The 25,329-nt window shown below is 44.5% G+C and overlaps 14 protein-coding genes across 14 annotated transcripts; 8 read left to right on the top strand and 6 right to left on the bottom strand. All coding sequences in view use genetic code 12, as the record gives it.

Moving 5' to 3' along the window:
* Nucleotides 1-56: 56 nt before the first annotated feature.
* Nucleotides 57-779, bottom strand: CXQ85_002682 (uncharacterized protein; the record flags this gene model as incomplete). Its single annotated transcript, XM_025486347.1, has 1 exon — nucleotides 57-779. One exon carries the CDS (start codon nucleotides 777-779, stop codon nucleotides 57-59), a length of 723 nt encoding a protein of 240 aa, XP_025343897.1.
* Nucleotides 780-3,992: 3,213 nt separating this feature from the next.
* On the top strand, nucleotides 3,993-5,693 carry PHO89 (Pho89p; the record flags this gene model as incomplete). The annotated part of the gene is made up of 1 exon (XM_025486348.1): nucleotides 3,993-5,693. The coding sequence occupies one exon, from the start codon at nucleotides 3,993-3,995 to the stop codon at nucleotides 5,691-5,693; it is 1,701 nt and encodes a 566-aa protein (XP_025343898.1).
* Nucleotides 5,694-6,033: 340 nt separating this feature from the next.
* Nucleotides 6,034-6,912, top strand: CXQ85_002684 (F-actin-capping protein subunit beta; the record flags this gene model as incomplete). The annotated part of the gene is made up of 1 exon (XM_025486349.1): nucleotides 6,034-6,912. The coding sequence occupies one exon, from the start codon at nucleotides 6,034-6,036 to the stop codon at nucleotides 6,910-6,912; it is 879 nt and encodes a 292-aa protein (XP_025343899.1).
* Nucleotides 6,913-7,009: 97 nt separating this feature from the next.
* CXQ85_002685 (uncharacterized protein) lies at nucleotides 7,010-8,062 on the bottom strand (the record flags this gene model as incomplete). The annotated part of the gene is made up of 1 exon (XM_025486350.1): nucleotides 7,010-8,062. One exon carries the CDS (start codon nucleotides 8,060-8,062, stop codon nucleotides 7,010-7,012), a length of 1,053 nt encoding a protein of 350 aa, XP_025343900.1.
* Nucleotides 8,063-8,773: 711 nt separating this feature from the next.
* On the top strand, nucleotides 8,774-10,066 carry CXQ85_002686 (uncharacterized protein; the record flags this gene model as incomplete). Its single annotated transcript, XM_025486351.1, has 1 exon — nucleotides 8,774-10,066. The coding sequence occupies one exon, from the start codon at nucleotides 8,774-8,776 to the stop codon at nucleotides 10,064-10,066; it is 1,293 nt and encodes a 430-aa protein (XP_025343901.1).
* A 102-nt stretch (nucleotides 10,067-10,168) lies between these two features.
* Nucleotides 10,169-10,828, bottom strand: CLC1 (Clc1p; the record flags this gene model as incomplete). The annotated part of the gene is made up of 1 exon (XM_025486352.1): nucleotides 10,169-10,828. The coding sequence occupies one exon, from the start codon at nucleotides 10,826-10,828 to the stop codon at nucleotides 10,169-10,171; it is 660 nt and encodes a 219-aa protein (XP_025343902.1).
* Nucleotides 10,829-11,027: 199 nt separating this feature from the next.
* On the bottom strand, nucleotides 11,028-13,448 carry CXQ85_002688 (Elongator subunit; the record flags this gene model as incomplete). Its single annotated transcript, XM_025486353.1, has 1 exon — nucleotides 11,028-13,448. The coding sequence occupies one exon, from the start codon at nucleotides 13,446-13,448 to the stop codon at nucleotides 11,028-11,030; it is 2,421 nt and encodes an 806-aa protein (XP_025343903.1).
* A 658-nt stretch (nucleotides 13,449-14,106) lies between these two features.
* On the top strand, nucleotides 14,107-14,857 carry MED20 (Med20p; the record flags this gene model as incomplete). The annotated part of the gene is made up of 2 exons (XM_025486354.1): nucleotides 14,107-14,117; nucleotides 14,167-14,857. The coding sequence occupies 2 exons, from the start codon at nucleotides 14,107-14,109 to the stop codon at nucleotides 14,855-14,857; spliced, it is 702 nt and encodes a 233-aa protein (XP_025343904.1).
* Nucleotides 14,858-14,953: 96 nt separating this feature from the next.
* On the top strand, nucleotides 14,954-17,241 carry HCA4 (RNA-dependent ATPase; the record flags this gene model as incomplete). Its single annotated transcript, XM_025486355.1, has 2 exons — nucleotides 14,954-16,115; nucleotides 16,166-17,241. The coding sequence occupies 2 exons, from the start codon at nucleotides 14,954-14,956 to the stop codon at nucleotides 17,239-17,241; spliced, it is 2,238 nt and encodes a 745-aa protein (XP_025343905.1).
* A 63-nt stretch (nucleotides 17,242-17,304) lies between these two features.
* On the bottom strand, nucleotides 17,305-18,465 carry RPC53 (DNA-directed RNA polymerase III subunit; the record flags this gene model as incomplete). Its single annotated transcript, XM_025486356.1, has 1 exon — nucleotides 17,305-18,465. One exon carries the CDS (start codon nucleotides 18,463-18,465, stop codon nucleotides 17,305-17,307), a length of 1,161 nt encoding a protein of 386 aa, XP_025343906.1.
* Nucleotides 18,466-18,789: 324 nt separating this feature from the next.
* On the top strand, nucleotides 18,790-20,424 carry SAS10 (rRNA-processing protein; the record flags this gene model as incomplete). The annotated part of the gene is made up of 1 exon (XM_025486357.1): nucleotides 18,790-20,424. The coding sequence occupies one exon, from the start codon at nucleotides 18,790-18,792 to the stop codon at nucleotides 20,422-20,424; it is 1,635 nt and encodes a 544-aa protein (XP_025343907.1).
* A 70-nt stretch (nucleotides 20,425-20,494) lies between these two features.
* On the bottom strand, nucleotides 20,495-22,090 carry CXQ85_002693 (chaperonin-containing T-complex subunit; the record flags this gene model as incomplete). The annotated part of the gene is made up of 1 exon (XM_025486358.1): nucleotides 20,495-22,090. The coding sequence occupies one exon, from the start codon at nucleotides 22,088-22,090 to the stop codon at nucleotides 20,495-20,497; it is 1,596 nt and encodes a 531-aa protein (XP_025343908.1).
* Nucleotides 22,091-22,790: 700 nt separating this feature from the next.
* On the top strand, nucleotides 22,791-23,807 carry CXQ85_002694 (cell proliferation protein; the record flags this gene model as incomplete). The annotated part of the gene is made up of 1 exon (XM_025486359.1): nucleotides 22,791-23,807. The coding sequence occupies one exon, from the start codon at nucleotides 22,791-22,793 to the stop codon at nucleotides 23,805-23,807; it is 1,017 nt and encodes a 338-aa protein (XP_025343909.1).
* Nucleotides 23,808-24,240: 433 nt separating this feature from the next.
* On the top strand, nucleotides 24,241-25,313 carry CGR1 (Cgr1p; the record flags this gene model as incomplete). The annotated part of the gene is made up of 2 exons (XM_025486360.1): nucleotides 24,241-24,273; nucleotides 24,321-25,313. 2 exons carry the CDS (start codon nucleotides 24,241-24,243, stop codon nucleotides 25,311-25,313), a joined length of 1,026 nt encoding a protein of 341 aa, XP_025343910.1.
* Nucleotides 25,314-25,329: the final 16 nt, after the last annotated feature.

Genomic DNA, 25,329 nt, shown 5'->3' on the forward strand with positions numbered 1-25,329 from the left:
TAGTGAATGCAGATTGTGAATAAATAATGCTAAGATGGTGTGTCCAGTTGGGCGGCTCACAAAGATGGTGGTGGAGGGGGAGGAGAAGTTTCTTTTCTGTCCTTGAGTTTCTGCTCTAGTCTTTCGAATTCCTTGTTGGCGATTTCCTCCTCTGGATCAAGGATCTGGACAACCTCCTTCACCTCTTCAATGTAATGCATCAACATGGACTCAATACCACCCTTAAGGGTATCTTCAGAAGCTGAACAAGATTTGCATGCACCCTGAAGCTTAAGGAACACTGTTCCGGTTTCCTCATCGAAAGCCTTGTATTCGATGTCTCCACCATCGTCTTGAATAGCAGGTCTGATTCTTGTGTCGATCAACTCCTTGATCATGGCAACAACTTCAGTATCGTTCTCGTTTGCAGCCAAAGAGTCTTCCTCGGAATCCAAAAGTTCCTTGGTGATAGTAGGTTCTCTGTCAGCCGTGAGGAACTCATCCAACAACTCAGTCACCTCAGGACGCAAGTTGGCCCAATTGATATGGTCTTGTTTGTTGACCGTAAGAAAATCATGGCCAATCATAATAGACTTGATACCAGAAAGTTTGAATAGCTTAAGTGCCAATGGAGAATGGACTGCTTGAAGAGAAGAGCCAAACTCGAATGTTTTGTTCTCTAGTGGAGAGATGGCACGCTCAGGGGAAACAAACTTTAATGCATTCTGATTGGGGGTAGGGTATGTTTTAAATGAAAGTAATCTCTTGCTTATTCTGGATAATGCTGTTTTGTGAAACATGGTGTAAGTAAGTAGTGTGGTACTAGTACTCAGTGAAAGCGGAGAGCTGAGAGTTTAAGTAATATGTAGAAAAGAACCTTCTCCGATCCTCGCCTCCGAGATTTCCTTGCTGTGACTAGATGACATACAGTACCCCAGATCACGTGACGCGCGAGCTTACTAATGGTAGCTTTAGATTGGTTCAGACTGGCTAGGGGAGTAGATTTTTGGAAGTGAAAAGAAGGTACTGGGTACTAATTGTACGTATAGTTAAATGGCTCTTCTTTTGCTTCCAGCACTCAAATGGGCCGCTGGACGTTGTTTTTTGGTATGGTCTGGGACATCACGTGCGCCAACGTACGTGACCATTCTCGGTCATTGTCTAGAGAGCAAGAGCTTCCGGACTTTTCGCAGCCGTAGTCCCCGTGTAGTCAATGGAAGGGTCAAGAATCAGATCGGTCATGCTAAAGAATAGAGTTTCTATACCGAAGATTCCGAATGTGTAAATGTTTGATTTACGTAGAAGTGGAGTTTTTCATAGGGTTGGTAGGCCTCTTCTTCCAGTGTCAGATTGTCAAACTGGCTTATCTACTAGTTGTAGATAAGTGGAAGGGGAGGTGACAGGTGAGTTAATGTAACCAAAGGAGGTAATCTACTTTCCGAAGAAGGTAGACGAAGCGTTAAAAATGGATGGTTGGAAAGAAAGATAAAAGAGCAAAACAGACTCCCCGTGAAATAAAAACGTGTAAAAGTTGGAGTTGGTGGTATAAACAAACACCTAGTGAGGGCCCATGTGGGCATGTTGGCTTGACTTCTCTGACAGCTTGAAGAAGAAATATGGAAATTCGGAAGTAAGTTGATAACAACAACTGGAAAAGAGTAGCAATTGAATTTGTTTTAGTGATCTTCAAATCAAAACATTGTAGTATCAAAAAATCGGTAAAATTAGCTGCAATTTGGGCGCAATAAATCGTTAACTAAATCGACAGCTTCGTTGGTATTCATAAACTGGCAAAGAATTATCAATAGAATAAAGGTTTAAAACATTCAACCTTTCTTCTTAAATGGACTTCAAAAAATGCAAGGGTATATGGGAGGATTCTGGGGAATATATTATGAGCACGGTTTTGGGAACCACAACCAACCATGGAAGAAACACATCAACGAAGACCAACGCAAACAACAACTTCAAACGAAAAGACCTTGTAGCTCTGTCAAAAAAAAATACTATTGTTTAATTCTGGAGGATTTGCAAAAAGCTGCAAAGATTAATGTGTTTAGTGAGAGATTTTTTTTTTTTTTTTTTTTGTTGTTGTTTTGTTTGATGCAATTAATTTAACAGCATAATTAGCATCGGACAAAGCCCCCAAAAAACGAATAACACAGATTCACTAGACATGTTCGTTTCACCTTGAAGATGCAAAGAACAGTAAGCGAGATGGGAGGCTTTGCAGAAATCATGGAAGTACGAAACCTTCGCTTAATTTCTCCCGGTATTGTTTTTCTTGAAATATTTTATTTTTCTTTCCTTTTCTTGTTTTCTGGATGAACGGAAATTAGCCACATACACTGGGGCCCAAGTTCATGTCCTTGGCTCCCGAAAACTCATGATTCCAAGGAATGAACAGCTAATTTCCAAGACGCTTGGTGACTGCCAACATTTCAATACATCCTACAGAGTCAAGCGATGACCGGCAGGCGCCAATAATCAAGAAGATGTACTTCGGCAGAATCTGTAGAAGAAACGGAGTCGTTAATTAGGTTTCCAGCAAAGGCAAAGGCATGAAAAAGAAACAACAAATATTCTACCACCATACATTTCTCTTGCATCGTCTAACACGTTACCATACGGTCACAACCTCTCCAGAAGAACCATGCCGTGATAAACGTCATAGACCCAAGAACAATTAACCTTTCCTCGCCTACCACGTTGTAAGTACACTTTTCACCCAATGCATGAATTGTACCCCACATGGGATCAGTGGTTATGGTGACAGAAGGTTGATCGCCTCACACGGCGCTAGGCATAAGGCGTCTTCATGTTTAAGGCGCATTGGCGAGTTACAAGCGGCTAGCTGGTAGCGGCAGTCTTTTTCCAAGGAGAAGTGAGGAAAAAGCGATCTTATCTTTGCGCTTTTCCCGCCAAGTGATGCTCCTCAGATTGACATTTCTAACATGTGCGTTAGATGGAATACCCACGGGGGCTGCTCCAAGGCATGAACATTCGCTACCAGAGTAAATACGAGACAGACAATAGAAGAGAGAGGAAAGGAAGAGGAAGAGGCAGACAAGAAGGCTGAAGCACAATAGTCAGCTCCTGGTCACCCCCTGGTCAGCCCCTGGCCATGGCCAGTGGCTTCCCTGGAATTGCGCCCAACGTACCTTGTGCTTTCCACCCACCCTTAACCTTTTAGGGCCTCACCTTCTGATCTCAGGCCCACCGCACTCTATGGCGTCACCTCACCGCCCCACGTGCCCAACCACCAACCACTTCTACCCACCAGTTAACACGTTCTCCACTAACCAACCCTCCTCTACTCTTCTCCGTCTAACCCTCCACCAAACCATCCAAAACGCCGATCTGGTCCAACAGACACTTACCAGGCACAAGACGCAATGGGCATTTGGTTCACGCAGATTTAGGTGTTTTCGCAGCCAAGTCTGGCAGAGTCTCTTTTTTTCGCAGCCATTTCTTCCCTTCGCACTCCCACGTGGTGCCCACAGCCTACCGTTGCGGCAGCAGCTCACAAGACAGACAGACCAGACTGAGGGAGCGCAAGGCTGAAGAGTAGCCATTTTACGTGGCTGAAACCAGGGGTGATTATCAACACTCGATAGAGGCAACGAGCGAAGCAAAGTTGCACTTCTTTTCTGTTATGTTACCTCCCACACCTACCACAAAAGTATTAATGTGTCAAGAACAAAGCCTAGGGGAGGCAACGTGGGCCCGCCAAGGCGTGGTGATGGGCTTGTTTTTTCTTCTTTATTAGCGTTTGCCAAGAGTTCCTGGCACCGTCTGGCAGCTACTATGTAGTCGGTGCGCGCCAGGGCCTATTCCTTTTTTTGCACCCATTCCTCTGCTAAGAAAAAAATATGCCCTTGTTAGCTCTGCTGTGCTTGTATTAGGCGTGCCTCGTGGTGCTGCCTAATTAAAGGTTTCTTTCCTTATAAGTATTTGGACGTAGGCACTTTTGGATCTGCTTTTTTTTTTGTTCATCAACACTTCAATTCCTCATGGCTTATCACCAGTTCGATTACATCCTTGCGATTGCCATTATCTTCGCCTTCTTGGATGCCTTCAACATTGGTGCCAATGATGTTGCCAATTCCTTCTCTTCTTCGGTCTCTTCGAGATCTTTGAAGTACTGGCAGGCCATGATTTTGGCAGCCATTTGTGAGTTCTTAGGTGCGGTCTTGGTCGGTAACAGAGTCTCTGACACTGTTAGAAAAAAGATTCTTTCTGTCGATGCTTTCGAAGATGATCCTACTGTTCTTATGTTGGGAATGGCCATTGCTTTAGTTGGTTCTTCCATTTGGTTGACTATTGCCACCACCATCGGTATGCCTGTTTCCACCACTCACTCCATTATCGGTGCTGTGCTCGGTGTGGGTATTGCTTCCAGAGGTGCTGACCACGTTATTTGGGGTTGGGAAGGTTTCGCTCAGATTGTTGCCTCCTGGTTTATTGCCCCAGCTATCGCTGGTGGTTTCAGTTCCATCACTTTCCTTATCGTTAAGTTTGGTGTCTTGGAAATTAAGGACGAGAAGACTTCTATCAGAAACGCCTTGTGCTTGATTCCAATCTTGGTTTTCATCACCTTCTGTGTCTTGACCATGTTGATTGTCTGGAAGGGTTCTCCAAACTTGAACTTGGACGACTTGGGAACTCGTACCACCGTTGGTGCCATTTTCGGTGTCGGTGCTGTTGCTTTCGTTCTTTACTTGCTTTTCGTCTTCCCAGTTGTCAGCAGAAAGATTCAGCACAACGACTGGACCCTCAGATGGTACGATGTCTTCAGAGGCCCAATCTACTGGTTCAAGCCTGTTGACCAGATTCCTCCAATGCCTGAGGGACACCAGATCACTATCGACTACTACGAAGGTCGTAGAATTGTTGAGCGTATCGCTGACGGTGACATTTCTGAGCAGGACCTCAAGGAGGGTAACGCCAAGGAGTCTGTCAACTCTCTTGAGACTTCTTCTTCTGTTGAGGCTAAGCCAGAGGAGACTACCAGACAGAAGTGGTGGAGACTCCTCAAGTCTGGTCCAAAGCAGTGGCCATACCTCTTGTGGCTTGTCGTTTCCCACGGTTTCACCAAGGATGTCATTTCCATGCAAACCAACTCTAAGGGTGTTTTGGCTGCCAACGTTAAGAACATGCACTCTAAGTCCAAGTTCTACAACAACAAGGTTGAGTACCTTTTCTCCTTGCTTCAAGCCATCACTGCCTGTACCATGTCTTTCGCCCACGGTGCTAACGATATTGCCAACGCTTCCGGTCCTCTTTCTACTGTCTACCTTGTCTGGAACGAGCAGGGCATCAAGGAAACCCCACCAATCTGGATTCTCTGTTTCACAGCTGCTTCTTTGGTTATTGGTGTCTGGACTTTCGGTTACAGAATCATGAGTGTCTTGGGTAACAAGATGATCTTGCAGTCTCCATCCAGAGGTTTCGCCATTGAGTTGGGTGCTGCTATTACTGTCGCCATGGCTACTCAGTTGGCTATTCCAGTTTCTACCACCCAGTGTACCGTTGGTGCTACTGTCTTTGTTGGTTTGTGTAACAAGGACCTCAAGAGTGTCAACTGGAGAATGGTTACCTGGTGTTACTTGGGTTGGTTCATCACCTTGCCCGTTGCTGGTATCATGTCCGGTATCATCATGGGTATCATTATCAACGCTCCTCGTTTGGGTGTTGAATACGTCCCTCAATAGGCGATGTTCGCATTCAGATTACAAGGTTTCAGTTCTAGATGTTAAATTAGGTAATTGGGTTTAATATAAACGTTTTTCGATATTTCTGCAGATGTAAGCAAGTAATAAGGAGCGCAATTCCAAAGCCAATGCAATTATCTCATCTCTTGTTGCCTTTGTGTAATTTATTATTCTTGGTTCTTTTAGTCCAACCGGATCTCTCTCCGTTTCGCAGCCATTCCTCCAAAAGTGTAGAAAATGTGGGTGCGCGCACCCGTACACCACACTTATCCTACTATTAGGAACACCTATACATGGCTAAACCACCGAGTTCCAAGTCCATATAAAACCCACTTGAAAGATGTCTCTGGAGGATAAATATGATGCTGCGCTTGACCTCTTGCGCCGTCTTGACCCAAGACATGTAGAGAAGAATCTCAATTCCATTTGCACTTTGCTCCAGCATGACAACTCCGAGTCTGGCCAGGAGTTGGCCCAGGACTTGTTGTCCTCAGTGGACACGCCGTTGAAGTTGTCCAAGTGTGAAGAATCCGGCAAGAGCTTCTTGTGTTGCGACTATAACAGAGACGGTGATCTGTATAGATCTCCATTTTCCAACAAATATTACCCACCTACTGGTGACGACGAGTCTCCATTCCCTTCTCCAGTGTTGAGACAGTTGGAGATCAAGGCCAACGAGAGCTTTGACATTTACAGAGACTTGTACTATGAAAATGGCGGATACTCTTCGGTTTACTTGTGGGACACCGCTGAAGATGAGGATGCTGATAGCTTGAAGGAGGGCTTTGCAGGTGTTGTGTTGTTCAAGAAGGATGCCGAGGATGGTTTGGCCAAGTGGGATTCTATCCATGTTTTCGAAATCATCCCAGAAAGCTCGACCCTGGCCACTTACAAGATTACTTCCTCTGTCATTTTGGATTTGCTGACCATCAAGTCCGGCAAGAGTGGTCTTTCGTTGGCTGGAACCATGACAAGACAATTGGAATCATCCCAGTCTCTTAGCACTGAGGGTGGTACTCTTGAATGGGCTCACTTGGTCAACTTGGGCCAGCAAATTGAAAAGTCCGAGTACAACATTCGTAATTTGCTTCAGGAGGTCTACTTCGACAAGTTGAAGAATATCTTGTTGAAGGACTTGAGATCGCTTGGTGACGTTTCTGAAAAGCAATTGGAAAATGCTAGACAATCGGAGGTTGTCAAAGGCTTGGAGGGCAGGTAACACATGTGTTCGCCAATAGAGAATAGAGTGGTTTATAATAAAAGAATAATGATAATGTAATATGCTTTGTCGTAAATCATTTCTAATGAATGTGTGGTTAATGTTTTCTCAGCTGCCGCATTGACGAGTACATCGATAAATCTAGGGCGTCTTGTTCATCGTCGCTTCCCTCTTTTGAAAAGCTTGGTTCGGTCACCTCTGTAAGGTTCATGATGGATTCTTCATCTTCGTCAGTCCCTCCTTTATCCACCAGATTTTGTGGAGATTCTTGGTTATCTGATAGTGTGGACATCATGTTCGTCTTGACTTCACTTACAAATGACCACAAAGAAGATGATACTGCCTGAAACATGTCATCTGTGTCCCTATACTTTGGATCTTGGGTAGGGAAGTATTTGTCAAGATTGACAGGAAGCTTTTCATGCGTGTCGTTTGACGGCTTCAGTAGATTCGAAGGTTTATGCGGTTCTTGAGGTAATCTCCTTTTATGCTCTCGTTGGGGTTCAGTCGGACCACCCAAAGACTTTTCCATCTCTGACTGGATCATGGTATCTAATTGTTGTAGGAAGTTTATAGGTTTTGAAAGATTGGACCAGATGGTCGAATTGTGATCACCAGCTTCTGGAGGAGGTACAGATTGTCTCTGTAGGTTCTTCGACAGCCCCGACAGGCCCTGCTGGCGATTCGGAGCGTGTTTCTGTAAATGGACCTCTTTATACAAGGACTTCTGAATGACATTTCTAAGCTGCTGCAAATCCTTCTGCGTAGTATCAAGTTTCAGCTTTAAAGTGTTTATGCTATCGTTTATGGCCACCACAGCCATTTCCTTCAGGGCCAAGAGCCGTAGCTGGTCGTCGATGTTCAATGTACGAAGTTCTTGATGCAGCGGCAACGGACGGTCTATCAACGTAGCAGGATCAGGACGTGGCGATCCCGTATCACGAAAAGATAGTCTTGGAGTGGTGGCAGTGTGATCTCTCGGAAGCGACCGACTGTGGTCCTGGTTTCTTGATCTGCTGGCACCAGGCGTAGGTGACACGGTATTGAAGTTTATACCCTTTGATCTGACCGAAGACGAGCGTGTTACACTCTTTTGGGTGATCAGTAAAGGCCTCGAAGGAGGTGTTTCCAACTTTACAGGATGGTCCATGGTAGGAAGGAAAGACTGGGGTAGATCTGGGTTGTGAGGTGAATCGGTAACTTAAAGATGCGCACAGGTCTAATCAAGAATAGTAAACACAGAAGACAATAAAAGACAACAAAGGAAAACGAGGGAATTGAAGGTTGAGTTGGGGAGGAGTGAAGTGGAAAAAAAAATATATGATCTTTTGTTCTTTTTATCTTCTTTCGTTTCCCTAGTTTCTATGGCCCTGACTGGGTCTACGTAAATGGGTGCAAAACGCGCTTCTTTGGCAATAACCATTGGCGACTGGTGCGCTTCATTAGGAGCCACAGACAGAGGGCTACTCCAAAGGCCCAGGTATTTTCAAAACAAATGGGAAAAATTTAGAAGGAAATTTGTTCTCTTTATATACTTCTTCCCCTCTTTTCTTTAAAAATAAAAGGAGCTTTCCATCCCAAAATGTCCCTTCCCCTTCTTTGACTAATCATTGCTCTCTTATTAGCTTCTCAAGCCTCTGGGATGGACCCTTATCAACCACCATCGCGTGCACATCCCAGCCATGCTTTGTGTTAACAAAAGGTCAATAATTCTATGCTTTTGATGCTTTTTATATTATCGCTTCCTCTTTTTATATATTCATATATTGCTTCAACCACCGCCCATATTGTCCTATTTTGCAACCTCACGCCATAAAAACACACTTCGCGATCCAAACACGGCTGCTTATCTACTACCACCATGGATGACTCGTACCTCTACACACCGCCCAACCCGTCGGTCGGGAAGCTGGTCAAATGGATTATTGTGTTGCTTTTGTTGAGGGCTAAGAATCCTCTAAGGCTTACGGCGTTCCTTTCGCTCAACCCTACGATCAGAAACCTTATCAATGACTGGCTCAGGGACCACACCAGACTCAAGGACCCTGAAACTGTGGATAGAAGATCCAGGAAATTGGCTAATTTGGCCACGGTGGGGTTCTTGTTTCTGGCGGTTGCTAATAATCCCCAGATCCCGAAAGACTACTGGCTGATCTACTTCTATACGGCTTACTTTGGCGAGTTGAACCCTCCTAGTTCACGTATTACCGTGTATCCTACGTTATCTAAAGCTACAGGAATTGATAAACTCAAGAAGAAGTCGTGGGTTCGTTACTTGTATAACAGGAAGCATCACATTATCTACCCAATCATCTTTGGCCAGCTTTTATCGAACTACTTGACTCCCACAAAGTATAAGCTTAACCATAAGTACTTGTCAGCTTCGATTAAGAACTACATTTTCAATCCTATTTGGATCAACTTCCGTTTGGGCGTTAATTCCCAGCTGGTGCATTGGGCTGGCCTTTTGCAGAGCTACGTCAAACATAATGTTGTCTTGTTTGGCGTCTACGCGTTGCTTTCATTTAAAGACCGTTTGTTAGATCGTTACTACGAAGTTGCCAATGGTAGCATGAACTTTACATCTATTGGGAAACTCCTTCGTCAATACCTTATCTTTGTGGGCCACAAAGCAAATGCAATGGCAAACTTTATTTATGGGCCTAATTTGACGGCCATGTTCCTCTTGGCATTGACCTCGCCAATGCTTACTAGGGTTGGCTTCTTGAGAGAAATCTACTTTGGAAATATGAAGACTTTCGTCAAAAACTACATCAAAGGAATAGGCTTTGTTTCTGCCTTTGCAACAATGAGTCTTGGGTCCTTGCAACTCGTTCAGAGCTTTGGCTACAAGCGTCTTCCAGGCGATCCAAAGAACATCCGTCAAATAAGCACCGACTTCTACAACGGTCTCAATTCGTATTTGCTACGCTTGATAATCTTGTCGAAGTGGCGTATCGTCAAAGAGAACCACAAATGGTTCTCGATCATTAATATTGCTAATTGGGATCGTATCGAGTCTTTCATCCTATGCTACGGAGTGTGGAATCTCATGAACCTCAACGACTACATCCTCAAACACCCGCTTCAGAAGGAATGCCAGCGACTCGAAAAGAACTCGCTCATTCGTGCTGTCAACAGAATTATGAACTAATAGAATACTTCTTATGGATCACCTAATATAATCTTCATCTCGTAATTGATATTGTATTAAATCTAGACAGATACTTTTTCAGGTCACCATGGTCCAGACCATTTACTCGGCCGTGTAGCCACCAGCACCTGGGACGTTCTCCTTACCCTTCAACTTGTTCAACAAGCCCTTAAATCTGGTCTTGTCACGGTTATCTTCAGGCAATTCGCCCACCTCGCCAACCAACTCGTTGACACGGTCCCACAAAGTACCTCTGGACAAAAACTTGTCTCTCTTTTCCAAGAACTCTTCCTGCTCCTTCAAAATGTCCTTTGCGTGCAGCTCTCTCTTGTTGTTGTAGTTGTCGTAGAAATCGTCAATGCCTTGCTGAGCTTTGCTAATAATATCCTCCTTCTTCTTGGAGTTCGAGCTCTCTCTTTCTTCAATTTCAAGATCTCTGCGTTGTTTCCACTCCTTCAAAGGCTCAGACTCACTCAAGTCTCTGGTAGCACTTGGAGCAGAGTCGAAACCTTCAAACTCATCCTCCTCGTCCTCTTGCTGCTCGGCTTCTTGCTGAGCCACCACATTGGCTGAACCTTCAACCTCTGGGAATTGTTCCTTAAAGTCGTTGATCTCGGCGTCGCCGTCGCTTTCTTCAAGAACGTCCTTATCCTGATCTGTCTTGAATTCGTCACCCAAAAGCTCGCTCTCTCTGGCCAAAAAGTCGCCTCCAAGCTCCTGATCATTGGCGTCGACGTCTATTTCAGGATATTTCTCAGCCATTCTGTTGTGTGTATTTGACTAGTTTACAATTGATCGGTCGATATACTTATCTGTTCAATATGTTGTTCCTCACTGGGGCCAGCGTGCAAGAACCGAGCGAACACCAGCAACCAGGTGCACAACCGGGTGCAAAAAATCCCGGACCGGTGAGGAAGCGAGAAGACATCTATGGCATGAAGGGAATGGAATTAATCAGACCTTATGTCAATGCTTCGGTGGTTATGCTGTAGATTCTGGCTGAGGAGTCACTGCTTGCAGCGGTTAATAGAAGCTTGTTGCTCGACATCTGACTGCTGAAGCTGAGCTTGCAGACCTTAGAAGCTGGTAAGATATCGCTTTCGAATGCTATGCTGTGCAGAATTTTTGGGGACTCGTCTGCCAAGTTGACAGAGTAGATACCGATGTTGCCGCTTTCTTGACCAACAACAATGACAATACGGTCGCCAATGAGCTTCTGTTGGAAACAGGCAACAGAGGTGACTGGTTCACCGGTCTTTAAGGATGTAACCATTTCAGCACCAGAATCTGTCACCTTCCAAACCTTGATGCTTTTATCTCTTGATCCAGTGACGAAGAAGGCTCCATAGGTGCTTTGAGGAGCCCAAGAGCAATCCCACACGATACGGGAATGAGCTTTTTCGTTCAACTGCACCAATTCAAAGTCGGCCTTTTCTTCGTCAAGAAGCCTCCAAAGGGACAATTGTCTATCACGAGAAACAGCGACCAAATATTGACCGTCTTGCGAGAATTCCAAACTAGTAATGGTCAAGTTGTGACCCTTCAATGATTCTTCACGAAGCTGGTAGTCTGCCTTAACGTTGAAAATTCTAACAACAGAATGTTTTGCGTTGTTCGAACGACATGCAGATGCTATAATATTACCAGAAGGCGATGTGGCACAACACGTTGTTTCGTAACCATGACCGTAAAGCTTCTCGATCTCTGGGAACAAAGTGTGTCTCTGCAAATGGTCTTCCAATGGTGGACCATTAGTATCCGCAAGGGGGTCTGCTTTCACTTGTGCTGCATTCTCCTGGTTCTCTTCAAAGTCTTCCTCTCTTTGCTGGGCTTCTCCTGATTCGAGCTGTTCATTGGCGGCTTTATTGGAAAGACCGAGGACAGGAAGAGATGCTGCTTCTGGCAAGGAATCAAACTCTGTCTGCTTGACGTTTACGTCACAGTACTTATGCAATAAATCACCAATTGACTGAGTCATTTCAAACACTCTCAACACTTTTTCATCACCTCCAGAGACGAACTTAGTCAGACTGATGTTATCTAGACAAATCATATCATAACCGTGAATTTGAGGTCTGGCAAACTCGTGCCATGTAGTGGTATTTTCGCTTGTAGCTGGTCTGTGTTTAGTCCATGGCGCAAATAACCTTGTCGTCTGATCAAGAGAAGTGGTAAAGCAGTAGGATCCATCCTTGGACCATACAGCATCATTCACCTCTCTAATAGCTCCCGAAACACCCAATACAGAGTCCCAGATTTTATTGTCCTCATCAGTCAGTCTGTATGCTCTAATGGCTCCAGTCTTACCGTTTGCAAGAATAAGTTGCTCTGTAGCCTCTTCATTGGTAATCCAGAGACAAGACCAGAAACCACCAGAAGCTCCCGTTGCGGTAGAAGCACCCTTAATGGACATTTCACCGAGTCGGCTCAGACAAACCCAGATTCCAGAATCCTCGTCCATCTCCCAGATCATTAATGCGGTATCAGCACTCAGGGAAAGGAGCTGTAGTTTATGTGTAGATGCATCCTTGTTACGACAAGTAGGATGCCATTGCAAGCCACTGACCCAATCGTCGTGACCCATGATTAATGCATCAAAGCTGAAAGCAGCTCTGTCTTCTCCAATATAAAACTTATACTGCTTATTCGTGAGCAAAGTAAGCTTGGATTCATCCTCATCGGAATCATCGATATTGTTGTTGAACTTGAGTCTCCAAAGACGAATGTACCTGTCTTGCGAACCTGATGCAAGAAGGTAGTCTTGTCCTTCCTTGACAATTGCAAGTGCTTTGATCCAGTCCTCATGACCAACCATAGAAGCCACAAGTTCTATTTCACTGGAATCACCGAATGTGTAAACGAAAAGAGTGGAGCTGGTTCCTCCCACGAGAAGAAGATACTCTGAGCCAATTTTATGCAAACAAAGCGTCAAAGGGTAGAAGTTGTGCTTGACCTTAAACTCCTGATGCAATTTAGGAACACCCTCTTCCAACTTATAGACCGAAACCTGGCCTAAAGAGTTACCAGTAACAAAGAACTGATCATCATAGACACTCATACATGTAATGGATGCACCCTCTTCAGTAACAGAACCAAAGTATTTAAACTCACCTTCAGTCTCCTTCCACAGCACAATCTGACCATCTTCACCCGCTGAAACAAGGTACTCAGATCCAGGAATAAACTTCACACAAGTAACCTCTTCAGTATGCTTCCTCAATGTATGGAATACACCTTTCTTATCTTTACTGAATGGATTCCACAATGCCACAGTGCTGGCTGCACCATAAGCAACAAGGTTCGTTTTATAGTCTGAAACGTAAGCTTGGCGGTTAGCACCAATGAAGATGCCTTCCTCAGTTACAGCTGTTCCGCTTGTCATTATGGCTGCTAGAGATGAGCACCTCGATGCTCGAAAATATTGCGATGGGTGCAAAAAATGGTGCACTGAGGTAGTATAAGATGTGGAGAACAGGCAGAGGTGGTTACTGATTTATGGGTGGTTTAATTAAATAGTGGGATTAAAATGGTACTGGGAGTCTTGAAAATTTCAATTTTTAGTTATCGGGTGGTTTTTCTGTAATGGTGATGGAAATACATAGGTATTAGTAGGCGGTCAGAATACATCAGTATATGCTTTCAAGACAGTATTTCAACACGAAAGGTGCATTTTTTTTTTTTCATATCTAAGAAACCGATCTTCTCATGGGAACTAAAAACCAAGAGCTTCTCGTATGACTCGCTAAGTATGTAATTGGTTAGTTTGGTTACCTAGCTGCACTTACTTGTAGTAGAAGACGAAATATGTCACTGAATTTCCAATTTCTTGGAATCAAAATGACCCCCGAAACCTCTTTATCTAATATTCATGAAACTCCTTCTTGATTTATCCAATTCTACACTCCATCTATCTTCATCTGCCTTACCTGGGTAGACCCTTCCTAGTGTCTGTTTTTTCGCAGCCAGACGCTCCTCACTACTACTAGGTTGAACTCATGCAGTATTGTCGTCAAGAACAGATATAAACCACACTTGTTCCCATGGTTTCAGCGTATGTTCATTCAATAAGGTTGATTCCAAAGCATTACTAACACCTTAAGGGTTCTTCTAGTGCACAAGGCAACGCCAAGCACGATTACTCAATTCCATGATATCCTATCAAACAGACTTCCTACACTAAAAGGCAAATGGAGCTTTACATTCAAGATCTTCAGAAACAACATCTACTCTGTGGCTCCAGAGCTTTCAGAAACACATGAAACGGCACCTGAATCCCAATTCCTTTATACTTGGTCGCCATCGTATCTTAATGACTCGTGTGTGACTCTCATAAACAAGAAAACAGCTACAGTCTTCAGCCATGTGGTGCAAGAAGAGCTTGGATCTAGTGGTAACGCTGAACTTGCAATTCCTAATGATCATTTACATAAAGGCGCTACGTCTGGACTCAATGACGCTTTTGATTTTCTAGTTGGCCATAGAATGCAGAGCATGTGGACCCAAAGACAGACCATCAGAGGCGACGGAGGGCAAATCTACGAGCTCGAAAACGGAAATGTTACAATAAAAACAGCTAACGTTTCTCTCCATGGTAATTTCCGTGGTTTCTTAATTCAGATTGAAGACGACCATTCTAAGTCTGAAGACTCGGACACAAAGAAGATCATCGAGGACCTCATTGCAAAGTACGATATTCCATCTGGAAACCTCTGCTATAAAGTCATGAATCCAGCCGAACTCGATATCTACGGTGACTTGGCCCTCCAGTATGCTGAAATATTGAACTTTTAAGACCTTGTTATGTATGTGGTGCACGGGTGTTTACGTGAATTTTCTGGAGATGCCCATCTCACAAGTGAGTTCTTAAACTCGTCAGCCTCATAGATCATGGTTAAAGCGCAGAAAAAGAACAAAAAGCTTGATAGAAAGTCAAGGCGTCAAACTGAAGAGGAGGAGCTCGCCCTGCTCAAAAAGAAAATCGATGAGTTTCAACAAGAGGATTCCTCTGATGCCTCCCAGTTTCAGGACTACCCCATCACCGATGCAACTCTTCGAGGTCTTCGTGAAGCCAACTTTGTCTCTATGACTGATATTCAGAAGAAGACAATCATTCCAGCATTGAAAGGCGAAGATATCATTGGTACTGCTAAGACAGGTTCCGGCAAAACATTAGCATTCTTGATTCCAGTTATTGAATGTTTGATCCACAACAATGTTACTGAATATGACGGTTTGGCCGCCCTTATTGTATCGCCTACCAGAGAATTAGCTGTGCAGATTTTCGAGGTCCTTACAAAGATCGGTAAATACAATTCTTTCTCGGCTGGATTAGTCACTGGTGGTAAAGATGTGCAGTTTGAGAAAGAGAGAATCGGAAGAATGAACATTCTCGTCGGAACGCCGGGTAGAATCTCCCAGCATTTCAACCAATCTGTTGGTATTGAGACAACAAATCTTCAAATTCTTGTTCTTGATGAAGCTGACAGATGCTTGGATATGGGATTCAGAAAACAAATCGATAGCATTTTGGGCCATTTGTCCCCAGAGAGACAAACACTTTTATTTTCCGCTACCCAGTCGGACAGTGTTAAGGATCTCGCAAGATTGTCTCTCACCAACCCAACCAAGATAGGTGTCTCATCAGATAACACTGTGTCTGCTACCCCTGACACCTTGGATCAATACTATATTCGCATTAACCTAGAGGACAAATTAGACGTTCTTTGGTCTTTCATCAAAACGCATCTCAAGAGCAAAATACTTGTGTTCTTCTCCTCATCTAAACAAGTCCAGTTTACCTATGAGACTTTCAGAACCTTACAGCCCGGTATCTCCTTGATGAGATTGTATGGTCGCCACAAGCAAACTTCTAGATTGGAAACAACCACGAAATTTTCTCAAGCACAGTACGCTTGTTTGTTTGCTACTGATATCGTCGCAAGAGGTTTGGATTTCCCTGCCATTGACTGGGTCATCCAGGTTGACTGTCCAGAAGATGCTGCCACATACGTTCATAGAGTTGGACGTTGTGCTCGTTTCGGACGTTCTGGTAAATCTCTCTTGATGCTTTTGCCTTCCGAAGAAGAAGCCATGCTCAAGAGACTTCAAACCATGATATCGAGATCAAGAACATGAACATCAAGAAGAATAGCAAAAAGACCATTCGTCCACAACTACAATCCCTTTGTTTTAAAGACCCACAGATGAAGAACTTGGGTCAACGTGCATTTATTTCATACTATCGTTCCATTTACGTCCAGAAGGACAAGGACGTTTTCAATGTCGAGACACTTCCGGCTGATAAATTTGCAGAGTCCTTGGGTCTTCCCGGTGCACCTAAGATCAAGATCAAGGGTGGTGAAGGAAACAAAGAAAAGAAGAACATGTCTAGGCAGCTCATGGAGCTTGAACGTGCTGATATGGAAGGTGATGTCAAGGCTGACGATAAGAAGAAGACCAGAACCAAATATGACAGAATGTTTGAGAGGCAAAACCAGACTGTTCTTTCGAAGGAGTACCTTAACATGACTGGTACAGGAATAAGGAAGGCCGACGACGAGGATGAAGACAGTGAAGATGATTTTATGAAAGTTAAGAGAACAGACCATGACATCAAGGATACTGAGATTCCTGACTTGTCTATCCCAGCTTCTAAACGAGCAGCAAAGAAGGCTCTCTCCAAGAAATTGTCCATTAAGGACAAGGGCACTCCTACGAAGTTGGTGTTCGATGATGAAGGCGAGGCGCATCCAATCTACGAATTAGAAGATGAAGAAGATTTCAGAAAGAAGGGTGACGCCAAAGACCAGAAGAAGGAGTTTGTCTCGAAGGAAACTGATGTGATGAACGAGGCTGATGTCGCTGATAAAGCTTTGGCCAAGTCTAAAAGGCAAGAGAAGAAGAGAAAGAGGAAGGAAGCTGAGAGAAGAGCCCTTGAAGATGACTTCAGTGATGATGATGAAGGTGTTCAGGTCACTCTTGGTGGTCCTGACCTTGAAAATGATCTACAGTCTCTGGATGAGGAGGCTGAGGTGCCTAAGCTGAAGAAACCTAAGTGGTTCGAGAATGATAAGGGTATGCTGAGGAATGATCAAGACGACGGTATTGTCGAGATCGATGAACCTCAATCCTTGGAGGATTTGGAAGCTTTGACTTCCAGATTGATCCAAAACTAATTATAGGACCTACTATAGACTGTAAAATACAAAATTACCATGAATGCCCTATGTATGTATATGCTATCTGATTTCAGGCGTGGCGACTAGCTTTGCCGTCACTTCACCTAACCTGTGGACATCGCCCACGACCTTGTGGCCCTGTTCGTCTAGAACTTCCTCGTCTTGGTCACCTTCCGCTTTTCTAGCAGCATTGGAATCTATAAGGTACAATTCTTGAAGGAAGTTTGAAGGAACACCTTGAGCGACGTTCAAAGAGGTATCCGATCCAATAGACATAGTGATCTTGCCGGATCTATGGAAATTAAGCTGGCCAATTTGACCCTGAAAATCAGCCAACGATGATGTGGCAAGTTCTGATTTAGAAGCGTCTGTGTCCATCTTATCGTTTTCGCTCTCGCTTGGAGCCTGACTAATCTGTGGAAGATGAACCATGAAGTAGTTGTCTGGCACATTTGATGGTGAGTCTTCTGCCTTAAGGCCAGCGAATTTGCCTGTAACCAAATCAACAATAGCACGCTGATCGTCTATAAGCCTGTTGTGCTCATCGTGCTCGACGACATCGCCAACTCTTTCGGGAACAGGGCCTGGAGTATCTTCTATCTTAATGTCTTCAGACGATTCACTCTTGACTACCTCAGGACGAGGCGTATGCGATGGAGCTCGAGAAGATGTGGCTGAAACTGTGGATGATAATGGTATAGCCACTTTAGTGGCCTTCTTCTCTTCGTCCTTCTGTGGGCGCACAGGGAACAACACCGTTTCACTGTCTTCGAATTGATACTCTTTGCTCATATTAATCTTGGTCAAGCCACCCTCGTCATCTGAATCCTCGCCAACTGGAGTATCTTCACGAGATCGACTCTTCATCTTCAAATTCTGCAAGGGATCACTCTGTTCTCTTCCTTCAGCACCGAAAACCTTGTCACTGGTCAAACCAGTCTTTGAGGTAGCAACAGGACCATTACCCACAGCGGAAGATGCCAATGGACCTGAAGAAACCAAGTGTGTACCAACATATGCACCGCCACGACCTCTTCCACGACCCCTGGATCCACCACGTCCTCTAGTTGGAGGTAGGTTCGATCTTTCTTCTGTCTTGACCACTGGGGCATTCTTTTCTCTATCCTCCTTGGATTTTCTGGCCACAACTTTGGGCTTAAACTTAAGTGCTGGTTTCGAACCAGACTTCTTGGGGTTGAGAGAGTCAAGTCTGTTGGACATGGCAAGATCAACAGAAGACAGTAGACTGTGATTTGAGAGATGTAAGGCAGGAGGTAGAAGGGAGCAACATCCGTACACCACAGATACATAATGGAAAAATCCAATATTCCCAACAATTCAGCAAATTTAATAAGAGTTAGAGAATAATTAGACACTTCCAATCTGATACACATCTTTTTTCTAGCGTCATTACTCGCTGATTGCCTTGTTTGATGGTGGTTGTGCTAGAAGCCCATGGTTTCGCATGCAGTACTATCTAAAAAAGTAGCGATGAGGCCCCATCACTAGAAATGTATGAGACATTAAAGTCCATAATCAACAGTCATGTCCCACGATATTTCCGACAATGAGCTCGACGAGTTTGATGCTGGAAGAGAGAAAGTCTTGCTAGACCAAGCTGGAGATTATCTTCGCCAAAAGAGCTCTGACGATGAGGACTCTGAGGAGGAGGTTCTTGGTCTTAGAAATGAAGAAGTTTCAGAAAGCGAAGACGAGGACGACAATGATGATGAAGACATGGAAGACCAGCAAGAAGGGTCTGGTGATGAGTCTGATCCTGAAGGTTGGGGTTCTAAGAAGAATTACTACGGTGGTGATGATGATAGTGATGACAATGAAATGGCTGAAGAGGCCCTTAGACAACAGAAGAAGCATTTACAGGACCTTGCAATGGACGATTTTGTCGATGAAGATATGATGGAGGACTGGACGAAGAAGGCAGAAGAGCACGATACCCAAGACACGAAACATGTGGTTGTGGCTGACGAAAACATGGACTTGGATCTGTTGGATGAGGAAGAAAAGATGAAATTCTTGACTGGATCGTACCCAGAGTTTGTTCCACTTTTGAAGGAGTTCCACAGTCTAACGCCGGACCTCGAGAAGTTCCAGGCTGAAACGAAGCCTTCTGCACTGATTGAAGCCAAGTTGGTCGCTTTACGTGCGTACTTAGCATCGATCTCATCATACTTCGCTTTACTCACAGAGAGATTGACGGGAAGCCAAAAGCATTCTAGCATGAAAGATGAACCAGTCATGGAGCTGATTCTCCTGAGTCGAGAAGTTTGGAGACAAGCCAACGAGTTGAGCTCGGAAGAAACTGCAGTGGAAGCCGAGACGAATGGACAGGTCGCTAGCGACGTCTCCGAGGACGAGGTGGAGGTACCACAACAGCATGTTTTGACTGATTCTGAAGAGGAAGAGGAAGAACTGGAAAGCGAAGAAGAGGAGGCCGTTGAGGAACCTAAACCCTCGAAGAAGGCTATCCGTTCTGCGTCATCCTTGGAACCAGTTGGAGACTACTCCGAACAAAGCGCTATCGATGCTGGTGATCTTCTTGAAAAGAACCGTCGTAAGAAGTCCTTGCGTTTCTACACTGCTAAGATTAACAAGGCTTCCAATAAGGGCAACCCTGACGACCAGTATGCTGGTGATGCCGACTTACCATACAAAGAAAGACTCTTTGAGAGACAACAAAGACTCATGGAGGAAGCCCGTAAGAGAGGCTTGGGTGGTGAGAACAGTATGGGAGATGACTTGGATGGTAATGACCTCGATAGCGGTGATGAAAGAGAGGTGGCTGGTATTAATGACATTGATGGCGAAGATTACTACGAAAGCATGAAGAACGCTAGGGACAATAAGAAACAAGCTAGACGTTCTGCCCATAACGAAGCTAAGAAGGCCGCTAGAGACGGTAAGTTGGCTGACTTTGCAGAGACCACTGATGAGAATGGTAAAAGAGCACTTAATTTCCAGATTCTCAAAAACAAGGGTCTTACGCCGAACAGAAAGAACGACAACAGAAACGCCAGAGTCAAGAAGAGAAAGAAGTACGACGCCGCCAAGAAGAAGCTCAAGTCGGTCAGACAAGTTTACGACCAGAACAACCGTGGTCCATACGGGGGAGAGAAGACAGGTATCAAGAAGGGTATGTCCCGTTCTGTCAAGTTGGTTTAATAGATTACGTTTGCATCAAAGTTCGCAAATTGTATATGTACATTAAGAATTCATCGCAGGCATGGTAAGCTTAACGGCTGAAGGTGATATCGTCTATACGTAAAATGGATTTCACCGTCTCAGAAGCCAAAGTGATAGCACTTGTAGAGACAAGAACCGGCTGCAACACGTTCTCTGTGAATGTGTTAGATGCACCGTATCTTCTGACAGAGATACCAGCGTTCTTCTCTCCCAACTCGTGCTTGTTCCTCAAATCGGTAACGACATTGATAGGGTTCAAGCCGGCGTTCTCGGCTAACGTCGTTGGGATGACTTCTAAAGCCTGTGCGAAGACCTGGTACACGAAGTGTTCCACACCACTCAATTTGCTGGATTCCTTAAACAAGACTCTAGAGGCTTCGATTTCTGGGGCACCACCACCGGCAATCAAAGCCTTCTCCTTCACCAAACATCTAACGACACAAAGGGCATCGTGAATAGATCTCTCAGCTTCGTCCAAGACCAACTGGTTGGCACCACGGACGACAACGGACACGGTAGGACGGGTATTCTTTGGGTTAACTCCAGTGATCTGGACAATCTTAGAACCAGAAGATTCAGTTTCTTCAACGAGCTCGGCGGAGCCCAATCTGTCTTCGGTAAAGTTGTCGACGTCAGCAATAGGCTTACATCCAGTAGCCTTGGTCAAGAATTCGACCTCGTCTCTCTCAATGTCCTTGACGACCATGATGTTAAGCTTGGCAAGGAAGTGCAAAGCCAAGTCATTGACAGCATCTCTCAAGATGGATTTCTGGATCAACAAAACGTTACACTTGGCCTTCTTGATCTTTTTGCAAATATTCAACAAGTATGCTCTTTCTTCTTTAAGGATCTTGTCCATCTGTCTGTAATCGTTAACAACGACGTTGTTTTCCATATCTGGCTTTGGTGGAGACAACTGGAACTGGATCAAACCAATACGAGCCTTCTCAATTCTGGAAGGACCTCCAGCAGACTTCAACACATTTTGCGTGAGAACAACACCATCGACCAACGCGGTATCGTCGATAGTTCCGCCAACCTTCTTTATAAGTCTGATGTCGTTCAAATCAACGTTATCTTGAGCCTCGTTCATCACCTTAAGTACAGAGTCCACAGAGAGTGGAGACAACAAGGCAGAGTGCTGAGAGACAATCTTGGAGGACAAGGACGTGGAAGCAGCCTTGATCAAGATTTCACGGTCTTTCAAGCTGATCTTGTGTGACATTTCCAAGTAAACCTCACAGACACGTGCAGCTGCTCTTTGGAAGCTCTCACCGACGATAGTAGGATGGATTCCCTTATTCAACAACTTTTCAGCAGCTCCCAAAAGAGAACCTGCCAAGATGGCCACAGAGGTGGTACCATCACCAGCCTCGATATCCTGAGCAGCCGACAAATCGACCAACATACGAGCAGCTGGATGGAGAATAGCCATGTGTTTAAGAATAGTGGCACCATCGTTGGAAATGATGATTTTGCCCTCTTTGGTCTTGATCATCTTGTCCATACCTTTAGGACCCAAGGAAGTTCTGATAGCATCCGAGACAGCTCTGGCGGCGAGAATGTTCGACTTTCTCACCTCCTGTGGCTTCTCCTTATCCTTAAATGTGGCATTGGAAGGATTCTTAGCTTGAGCAGCAGCCATGGTTGTTGATTAGGCTGTTGGAGGTATGTAGTTCGGAAGCTATAAGGCTGAGATTTTTTCTCGATCCAGTGGAATGTGCAGGCCATGAAAAATCCCTACTTAGGTGTTCTGAAGAACGTCGACGAAGGTTCGAAAGTAGAGGGTTGGGAGGTGGTGATTGTTTTAAGGTGAAAAAGAGGCTGTTGAAATTTGTAGATTCTTCGTCTTCCTTTTTTAGAAATTCTGGGTTGATATGAGTTTTGGGGACACTTGTTTACTCTGACGCGCATTCGTAGGATCTGGAAATGGTTGCAAAATGAGTACAAAAGGATGTGTTTTCCAAGATTTGTGAATAGAAATTGGAAGTTGGGTAAGAAAATAAAAATCATGAAAATAGACTTAAATGACTTGAACCAAGTAATTTAATTGTCAGTAAAGACGAGATTACTAGAGAGTGGTACCTTTTGGACCATTCTGACATTGTAACAGCTTACAACCGTGATACTTCCATTGTCATTCTTCAATACCCCAATCTACTCACGTCCTTCAACACTTTCAGCAACCCTGCAATGAATCAATAACTCTAAATTGAATTGCCTTTCTTTCTCTTGCCAATTACTTACTTCCACGTTGTGTCCCACTGTTGGACCGTTGGAGGGTGCACGGAGGTCCATCACCTACATCACCAAGCATTGATCCTCCAACTCCACCTAAACCACATATGACTAAGGAAACTCACGTCTTCAATAGACTTCAGGTCTCTTGTGCCCAGGTAAACCAGTGTTCGTACCTGAACTGGTACCCATACTTTAAGCAACACGCCACTGAAGCTAAAGTGCTCAAACCCCTTCCCCAAGCGTTCCTAGATTACCTAAGCGCAGACAGCATTAGGCTTCCAACGTCTGCCAGCGTCCAGCGAAATGATGAAAACGAGTACAGTGATTGGGAAGATGATGAATCAAGCTATAATGGAAACCCTGTTGAACATTTCCAAGAATTCCATGAAAAACTAAAAGAAACAGTTGATGGCTATGGCAGAGTGCTTGTTAAGACGAATTGGACAGCTGGAAAGGATGCTAAATGGATATTGATCAACAACTCATTGCAGTGCACATCTGTGAATGATGTATATTTGCTTCTTAATGCTTCAGATCATATTGCACACGATCTTGACCGCCATATCTATGACGACTGTGAAGACAAAGACGAAGGTCCCTATATTGAACCTGAATTGGTTGTCAAGAAATGGATCAACGACTTTAACCCAGCATTGGAATTCAGAATCTTCATTAAGGATAAGAAGATTCTCGGGGTTTCTCAAAGAGACCCTGGCCATTATATCTACTTGGAAGACTTGATCCCTCAGTTGAAGGACGTGATCCACGATTTCCACGCTGAGGTGATTTCCGGATCAGCATTCCCACTTCGTGATTACATCCTCGATGTCTACGTTCCAAGGCCATATAAGAAGGTTTATGTCATTGACGTTAATCCGTTTGTGAGAAAATGGGACCTGCTTTTGTTTACATGGCATGAACTTCTCGAGAAGGACAATGATGGCAAATTTGAATTAAGGGTTATTACGGAGACCAACATGGGACATTTGTCTCGGAAAGACAACAGTGAGAGTCAGGTGCCAATTGAAGTTGTTGGTGCTGCCAACGACAGTCAAGCCATGGTAGAGCTCGCCAGAGAGTGGTCTGCCTTGACCAGACAAGCCGAAGACGCTGAGACGTAATAGAAACAAAGATATATGTTGTTGTCTATCCAAATCGAGTTTTCAGGCTCCCAACGATTTGGTCCCACTTTTGGTCTCAAGCTTGAAATTCTACGCATATAAGGAACAAGTGGATAAGCCAACTCCACTCTACACCTTCCTACGAGAACCGCCCAATTTACCAAGGAAGGTTGACTTGTTGAATTATCTTAGGCTGGCACAATTATACCTCTACCAATCGCAAGCCACACCAAAAAACCAAAAATCCAGCTTAACAAACACTGCGTCATTTTGGCCCTTTTCTTATACCAGACTATTGCTTTGGCACTCGCTCGGATTTGTTGCGGTGGTACGGTTAGTACCATTGCCCTGCGCGGAAGCTTACCCAGCGCGAATACCTATTGTGTGGATATATATCTACGGTGCTGTTGCTGCCATTTCTCATTATCGAACCATGGTTGAAGTTATAGAGCTTACAAAAGAAAACGTATGTTGCAAATTGATTTGGTTGGTTGATCGGTACTAACGTCTCAGATTATCTTACCGGCTTATCGTGGTCGCCTTACTGAGGGCTTCACCTATGATGTCAGGAATAATACTCTACTCTGGGTTGATATCATTAACGCTGAGGCTCACAGGGTTTATTTGGACGACAAGGACTTGGAAAAAAGACACCAGGTCTTGAAGATCAACAAAGCCGGCGAGTCAATTGGCGCCATTTGCAAGACTAACGATGTGGATACTGTCCTTCTCTGCACTAAGACCGGAGTGTCTTTCGGAAACTTCACATCCGGTTCCATCAAGCCTTATGTTTCCTATCCATTTAATGAAGAACAGAAGCACCGTTTGCGTTCAAACGATGCCAACATTGACCCTTGGGGAAACTTGTGGGTTGGCGTGATGACGGATTTCCCACGTACCAAGGAAGATGGTTTGAAGGAAGAAGGTTTCTTGTACAGAATCGACCACAAAACTGGAGAGATCAAGGTGATGCAAGAGAAGACAATCATCTCCAACGGATTGGCCTTCACCAAGGATGGAAAGAAGTTATACTGGACTGACTCTCCCAGAAAGACGGTGTACTCGTTCGACTACGACCACGAGACCACCACGCTCAGCAACAAGGCTACACTTATAGATTTCAAAGCTGCATTTAAGGATAATAAGGAATTATCTGAAATTTCTACATCGAAGGAAAATTTCATTCCAGACGGCTTGGATTTCACAGATGACGAATACATCTACCAAGCTGGGTTTGGTACCTCCACCGTTGTTAAATTCAACCTTAAAGGAGGCGTGGAGCAGGTTATCAAATTACCTGCTGAGCAAGTCACTTGCGTTCTAGTGGCAGGCAAAGATAATGACGATATCTTTATCAACACTGCTCACCTTGAGCACGAGGATCTTGATGCAGTGGTCAAGGTTGCAGACGAGACTGAGAAGGACTTTGGCGGACATCTTTTCAGATACAAGGCGCCAAATGTGAAGCCACGGTACCAGGATATCTGGCAAGGCAAGTATGAGTAAGAGTGGAAGGACAGTA

The sequence above is a fragment of the Candidozyma haemuli genome, assembly GCF_002926055.2.
Source record: "Candidozyma haemuli strain B11899 chromosome Unknown D_2014730914, whole genome shotgun sequence".
NCBI classification, from domain to species: Eukaryota; Fungi; Ascomycota; class Pichiomycetes; order Serinales; family Metschnikowiaceae; genus Candidozyma; species Candidozyma haemuli.